This window comes from Takifugu rubripes, chromosome 19, assembly GCF_901000725.2.
Source record: "Takifugu rubripes chromosome 19, fTakRub1.2, whole genome shotgun sequence".
Classification (NCBI taxonomy): domain Eukaryota; kingdom Metazoa; phylum Chordata; class Actinopteri; order Tetraodontiformes; family Tetraodontidae; genus Takifugu; species Takifugu rubripes.
In genome coordinates this window covers 4,908,899-4,916,421 of record NC_042303.1, presented here as the reverse complement: position 1 = coordinate 4,916,421, position 7,523 = coordinate 4,908,899, and the positions used below count along the sequence as shown (strand labels likewise).

Sequence of the window (7,523 nt, the reverse complement as noted above, 5' to 3'; positions counted from 1 at the left end):
TAACCATTCCAATGACCCTGCTGGTGTAAACACCTTTGTCTCATGTCACTCACTTTCTCTTGTCTTACACATCGACATGTGCAGAGCAGATGCTTTATGAAAATTATAGCCAAAATTAAATACTATTGAAACAGGAAACAGAAGCACATTTTTAACAGATTTGTTCTGATCACACCAGTGAACTCCATCTTCTGCCACCTGACCTCTTTTGTATCCACAAGTGCATTAAAAAATGACAGGAATCAGAACCAAATATTCTTTAATAATTTGTCATAGTTTTTCCACAGTAACATGTTTGATCTTCATCCCACCATGGACCTCTTCCTTCCTCTCAACCGAACCTCATCCAGCTTCCTGATGACAGGTAAAGACTTGCTGGATGCGGCCACATAGCTCTTCAGTAGCTTCTCAAACAATTCCTCTGTGGTTGGGTGTGTGCTGAGAAAGGCTTTCTCCAGCACATAGAGATCCACTCCTTTATCCTCTGGCAAACTGGAAATGTAGCTCAGCCCAAAGTCTATCACAAACAGCTGGGAAACTACATCATCTTGGCCAGGCCTCAGCAACATGTTGGAGGTGGTCAGGTCTCCATGAATCACATCCTCATCGTGCATTTTGGCCAGGATCTGGCCGATCTGTTCTACTAGCTGCTCCAGTTCACGGTTAGAACACAGAGAGGATGCAATGTGCTCGCGAACAGTACATGAATCTACAATTTCCTCCAGGAAGATGCAGTTAGAGCTGTAGTCAACAAAGTACACAACTGGAACTAAAATACCTGAAGAGAAAAAATAAAGAAAAATTAGGACAAAAACACAGAAAAATCTTCAAGTAAGGGTAATCTGGAATTACTTGTACCACCTCCAGCTCCAAGTTTTATCAACTCATAAACAAACATAGAATCCTGTTTTCCCACTAAAATGAAAATAGTGAATCGGAGGAGTTGTGCCCCTAAATACAATTTTTCAGATTTGGACCCTTAAGCAGAAAGGGCAAAGGCTTCAACAGAAGTGGTATTCTTGTAGGCTAGATACCCACCATTTAGCCTGGAAAGATTGTCTGGTAGCTTAAAAAAGGCCCTCTCTGAGGCTAGGGTCAGGTTTCTTCAATTTTTAAAGAAAAAAAGAAACTGTGGCCAAATTAACCAAGATTCAGTGTTTTGGATCTGCACATCACTCCTTCCCTTAGTGGTGAGGACTTCATGAACTTCTTCACTCAGAAAGTAAAGTAGTTCATGAAGTATTTGATTCAGAAATCCAAGTCCATGTGTCTTTCAGATCCCACCCCAACACACTCTTTGAATGGTATTTTACCATTGATTGGCAATTCTGTTCTTCACCAGATCAACTGATCTTTAGTAATCGGTTATGTACTCTTCTTCTTAATGAAGGTTAGGGTAGACAAAACCGAGGTCACTGTGTGTGGTCCTAAACTTCTCAGGGGTAGATCAGTTTACATTATCACATATTGACAGTCCATGGTATACATTACAATACCACAGCTAAGTGGGAAGTGAATTAATGCTTTTAAAAAACGGTTACCAATGGTTTCAATATTAAATAATCCAACTCAATCTCAATTTATTCGAAATAAATTGTTGTTGCAGTAACTTTGGCTACTTGGAAAATTTTATTTTTTTGACATTAATGTTGGCTTGCATGGATCGGACTGTCAGTGTTTCTGAGAAGGCACCAGTAGTAGTTGGGGTGGAGACCAATGAAGCACAGTACTTTTTGGGGAAAACCTGGTCTGATTAGGAGAGACAGTGTCCATCCCACATGGGATGGTGCCTCTCTCATTTCTAGTAATTTGGCTAATTTTATTGGACCCAAAGTGACCTGACAATCCAGGGTCCAGACCAGGATGCAGCGTTGTAGTCTTACACGCCTCTCTGCTACTTCCATAGAACCCTCAATAACATATTTAACACTATAGAGGTAGTCTCTGTTCCACGGTTAAAAGTTCACCAAGCACAGAGTAGGGGAGCAGTCAATCACCATAATCTTATTAAAATTAATACCAAAGCACAACTTGGAGGAACTAATATGACAATTAAATGTGGACTGTTAAATATTAGATCTCATTTGTGTAAATCCCTGTTGGTGCACGACCTGATAGCAGATCATCACATTGATTTATTTTGTCTTACTGAGACCTGGCTTCAGGAGGAGTATGTTAGCTTAAATGAATCTACTCCTAATACCCATCTTAATTATCATATTCCTCGTGTTACTGGTCGAGGAGGGGGAGTGGCAGCAATCTATCACTCCAAGTTATTAATTAATCCTAGACCAAAATATGGTTCCAGTTCATTTGAAAGCCTGACTCTTGGCATCACCCTGCTGAACTGGAAGGCAGAAAAGCCACTTTTGTTTGTAGTTGTATATCGGCCCCCTACTGGGCCACATTCAGAGTTCCTATCCGAGTTCTCTGATTTCTTATCTGACTTGGTCCTTAGAACGTACAAAGTCATTATCATTGGAGATTTTAATATCCATGTAGACGTTGTAAATGACAGCTTTAGAAATGGCTTCATTTCATTACTTGAGTCAGTTGGTTTCCTCCAGCAGATAAACCAACCAACTCATAGCTTTAACCACACCCTAGATCTGGGTTCTGAGGTAGAACATGTGTCAGTGTTCCCTCAGAACCCAGTCCTGTCAGACCATTCTTTGATCACTTATACATTTATGATTAAGGATTCTTCTATGCTCAGAACAAAGTCTTACTATAGCAGATGTCTTTCAGATAATGCTGTAGCTAAGTTTAAGGAAGTGATCCCTGTGCTGATCCCAGGACCACCGTGTGTTTCCCCAGGGATCAGTCATTATAATCTTAGCCCTGCTGAGGTTGACTCTATTGCTGAAGGTGCAGCCACCTCACTGAGAATCACGCTTTACTCTGTTGCCCCCTGAAAAAGAAAATAGTAAATCACAGGAGGTGTGCCCCCTGGTATAATTCACATATCAGGACCATCAAGCAGAAAGTGCGAAGACTGGAAAGGAAGTGGCATTCTTGTAAAATAGACAGCTACCATGTAGCCTGGAAAGACTGTCTATTAGTTTACAAAAAGGCCCTTCGCAAGGCTAGAACAGCTTATTTTTCTTCTTTGAGGAAAATAAGAGCAACCCCAGGTTTCTTTTCAGCACTGTGGCCAAATTAACTAAGAGTCACAGTGTTTTAGATCCACGTATCCCTTCTTCCCTGAGTGGTGAAGACTTCATGAGCTTCTTCACTGATAAAGTTCTAGCTATCAGAGAGAAAGCTAACCAGGCCATCCCAACAACTGGACCATCACCAGATGTGCCGACTGTGGGAACATACAGGGTCTCCAACGAGCCCTTAAGCTCCTTCAGCCCTATATATTTTTCTGAGGCGTCATCGCTAATTCAGAAATCCAAGACCACCACGTGTCTTTTAGATCCCATCCCAACACACCTGTTGAAGGATGTTTTACCATTGATAGGCAGTTCTATCCTGGACCAGATCAATGGTTCTTTAGTGTCAGGTTATGTCCCCCGGTCCTACAAGGTGGCAGTGATTAAGCCGTTGCTTAAAAAACCATCACTGGATCCTGATGTCTTAGCAAATTATAGGCCAATATCCAACCTTCCTTTTATCTCTAAAGTTCTAGAGAAGGTGGTGGTGACTCAGTTACTGGAGCACCTGCAGAGAAACAGCCTGTTTGAGATGTTTCAGTCAGGCTTTAGAGCTCACCACAGCACAGAAACAGCACTTCTTAAAGTCACTAATGATCTTCTCATAGCTTCCGATCATGGACTGGTCTCTATGCTGGTTCTGCTGGACCTCAGTGCTGCTTTTGATACAGTTGATCACAGCATCCTGTTACAGAGACTGGAACATGTGATTGGGATTAAAGGGACAGCACTAGACTGGTTTAGATCATACTTATCTGATAGATACCAGTTTGCCCATGTCCATGGTGTTCCCTCCTCATACAGTAGGGTTAGCCATGGAGTTCCTCAAGGTTCTGTACTCGGACCAATCCTCTTCACATTGTACATGCTTCCCTTAGGGAACATTATTCGGCAGCATGGGATACATTTTCATTGTTATGCTGATGACACTCAGCTCTATTTATCCATGAAACCCGAGGAGACAGAGAAGTTAGTGAAGCTTCAGACCTGTCTTAAAGACATAAAGTCCTGGATGTCTTCAAATGTTCTCCTCCTTAACCCAGGAAAAACTGAGGTCATGGTGTTTGGTCCTGAACCTCTCAGGGATAGATTCGATCACATGATCACTCTAGATGGTATCTCATTAACATCTAGTCTCTCTGTGAGGAATCTAGGAGTAACTTTTGATCAAAATCTCTCCTTCAACTCACACATTAAATTAGTCTCTAGAAGTGCCTTTTTTCACTTGAGGAACATCACAAAGATCAGGAAACTGCTGACACGGCATGATGCTGAAAAGTTAGTCCATGCATTTGTTACTTCCAGGCTGGACTACTGTAATTCTTTATTATCAGGGTGTCCAAACAACTCTTTAAGAAGCCTCCAGTTGATCCAAAATGCTGCAGCCAGAGTTCTGACAGGTATAGACAAAAGAGATCACATTACTCCTGTAATGGCGTCGCTTCATTGGCTGCCCATTAAATTTAGAATAATTTTTAAAACCCTTCTTTTGACCTACAAGGTCCTCAGAGGCCTAGCTCCATCCTACCTGGAGGAGCTAGTGATACCTTATCAGCCCAATAGACCGCTCCGCTCTCAGAATGCTGGTCTACTTGTGGTTCCCAGAGTTTCCAGGAGTAGAATGGGGGGCCGAGCATTTAGCTACCAGGCCCCCCTGCTATGGAACCAGCTCCCTGTCCAAGTACGGGAGGCTGACTCCATCGCTACTTTTAAGATTAGGCTTAAAACCTACCTCTTTGAAAAAGCTTATTGTCATTAATTCTGTAGTTGCAGTTATTATCATAGACAGACAAATTATCATACTTAGGGGGTCATCTAATCATTAGGTTAACAGCTTAGCTATGCTGCTATAGGCCAAGGCTGCCGGGGTCCAGAAACATGATCACCTGACAGGCCTCTGTCACTCCACTGGGTCATGGTTTCCTCTTCCCTCCTCCTCCTCATCAAGTAGACTAGTGATGCTATTTCCTGTGTAGTTTTTCTGCTCCCCCCTTCTGAATCCATTTACAGGTATCGCCGCCTTCAGAGCTCCTGACCTCCGACCCCGCTGACCCACTCAACCAGCAGCTTATTCAATTCAATTTAATTCAATATAATGTATTTTTGTATGTATATTCTATGCTCTATGCCTCTCCTCTCCTCTACCTCCCCTCCCCTTCCCTCGACCTCTCCTCTCCTACGTATTCTATCCTCTACCTGTCCTCCCCCTTCTCCTCTCTCTCTACCAAGCCGGCCATCAGCAGGAGGGTCCCCCTACATGAGCCTGGTCCTGCTCAAGGTTTCTTCCTGTTAAAGGGGAGTTTTTCCTTGCCACTGTTGCTTGTCTGGGGTTGCGCCCTGGGATTCTGGAAAGCGCCTTGAAACAATTCTGATTGTAAAAGACGCTATATACAGATTGATTGATTGATTGATTGATTAGAGTTCCAGACAGGACCATCTCTAGAAAAGTTTTTGAAGTGCTGTTTAGACACCATTTTTTTATGTCTATCAACACACCACTGAAATTAGATGAAACCACCTTTCCGTTTTCCAACTAATTAGTGATCACTCTCTATGTACATAGGGCAGCAGACTGCCTTTACTTATGCAGCCAACCTGGTTTTTGCAACTTCTGGCTTCTTCCAACAAAGAAAAAAATCTAACATTTTAACTGAACACATTTTTAGTGATATTGATATCGCGAAACATCTCATTAACCTTTTATTGGCACAGCCCGTTAGTGATTTTTCACAGTAATTATCATATTTATAAAAGGGTAGTCTAATTATTTGACTACCATCTCAGCTTTGCTGCTATGGACCAAGTCTGCTGGGGAACAGACACATGACCACCTGACAGGTTTCCATCACCATCTTCTTGTCGTTTATTTGTACTTCTCTCCCTGAATACATCTACTGGTATCACCGACCTCATAGCTGTGCACAGGCCTGCCGACATGTGACCCGCTCCATTTCTTGCATTGATAGCTTATTATAATTAATGTATTTGCATGTGTTATGCATATTCTCTCTTCTACCTGTCCTCCCCACTTCTCTGCCCGTCCATCACAAGGAGGGCCCCCCTTGAACCTGGTCCTGCTCAAGGTTTCTTATTTTTTGAGATGATGGTTGATTGAACACGCGCGCGCGCGCGCACACACACACGTTTTTGTGTGTATATGTACACACGCATATGTGTATCCGTTCAGAACTTTTTGAGTTTTATTGCTATCAAACAAACGCAGGCTCTTACATAACCTCACGGGCAGAGGCAATAATTATCAACAATCACGTTTTGACGATAATGCAGTGCAACATTTCGGTTGATTCAAAGGTTCTTGGCCCACCTGCTCTGCGGCAACGCAAAATGGAACGGACCTCCTGGAGCGTCCTGCGGTGACTCAGCTTGTCGTCGAGGGCTGGGTGTCTGTAACGTTTGTGAAATCTTTCCTTCACAATGCTCGGCCTCCCGAGAAAGTGACAGCGGTATAGCCGCGCTTCAGCTCCCTGTTTTAGTAACTCTACCCCGCAGAGAAACTCTGAGCTCAACTTGTTCTCTTTCGTCTCCATCTTTACGCCCGTCTTCTTCTTCGGGTCCTTTCGGGTGCTCTGGTTACTGCCGCGCGCCACCTCTGGCCTTCTCCAATACTGCTGGCCTACGCCAGCATGATTCTTTTATTCTATTGCGTCTTGAAGAAAACTGATTCGATATGTTGGCTTTGTGATATTTTAGTGGAGAAAAAAAAACGTTTTCTTTATAATCCCTGTGGAAAGTCCCAGGAAATTGGCAACTGTGGGAATTTTGAGTGATCACTGTGGAGTAAGTGGTAGGAGCCCTAGGGAGGAAGGAGCTGCGGTCCATTTTTGTCCAGGATGTGCTCCTGCGGGCGGAGTACCGGGACCAGTGCCTCCTCCAGTCCTCCGACAGTTGTGGGTCTGCGGCCACTGCGGCGCCACGTAGCGCTGGGACCTGGTTATGAAAGGATGGTAAAGTTTACTTCAGCAGGCCTTTCTGAAAGGTTACTGAAAGAAGCTGTTTTAATCAAGATCTTTAAAGAAATTATTCGACTGTTGTGGTTTGTTTTTTTTTTGTCTTTCTGGAACTGGCCTTGTGCGTAAACACGTTCTGAATTTCATGCTAGGTTCAAAGATTTTGTCTTATGTGTTCACTTTCTTTAAAAAAAACAACAGCTGTTTGTACTGTACATGAAAGTAAATAAAGGTTTGCATACAAACATGAAAAAGTGAAACGTGGTATTTTTCTTCAGCTTCTTAAACTACCATGTTAACTCCAATCTCAAATTATCTCCTCCAATTTGATCACAGAGGTAAACAGGATGGTTGTCATAGTGACAGTGATGCAACAACAGATTCCAGACAGAATGCA

The 7,523-nt window shown here is 42.9% G+C and overlaps 1 protein-coding gene across 1 annotated transcript; it reads right to left on the bottom strand.

Moving 5' to 3' along the window:
• Positions 1 to 242: 242 nt before the first annotated feature.
• Positions 243 to 7,094, bottom strand: tp53rk (TP53 regulating kinase). The gene is made up of 2 exons (XM_003977792.3): positions 6,484 to 7,094; positions 243 to 778 (listed from the first exon to the last, which is right to left on the bottom strand). Exons 1-2 carry the CDS (start codon positions 6,704 to 6,706, stop codon positions 303 to 305), a joined length of 699 nt encoding a protein of 232 aa, XP_003977841.1. The 5' UTR covers positions 6,707 to 7,094; the 3' UTR covers positions 243 to 302.
• Positions 7,095 to 7,523: the final 429 nt, after the last annotated feature.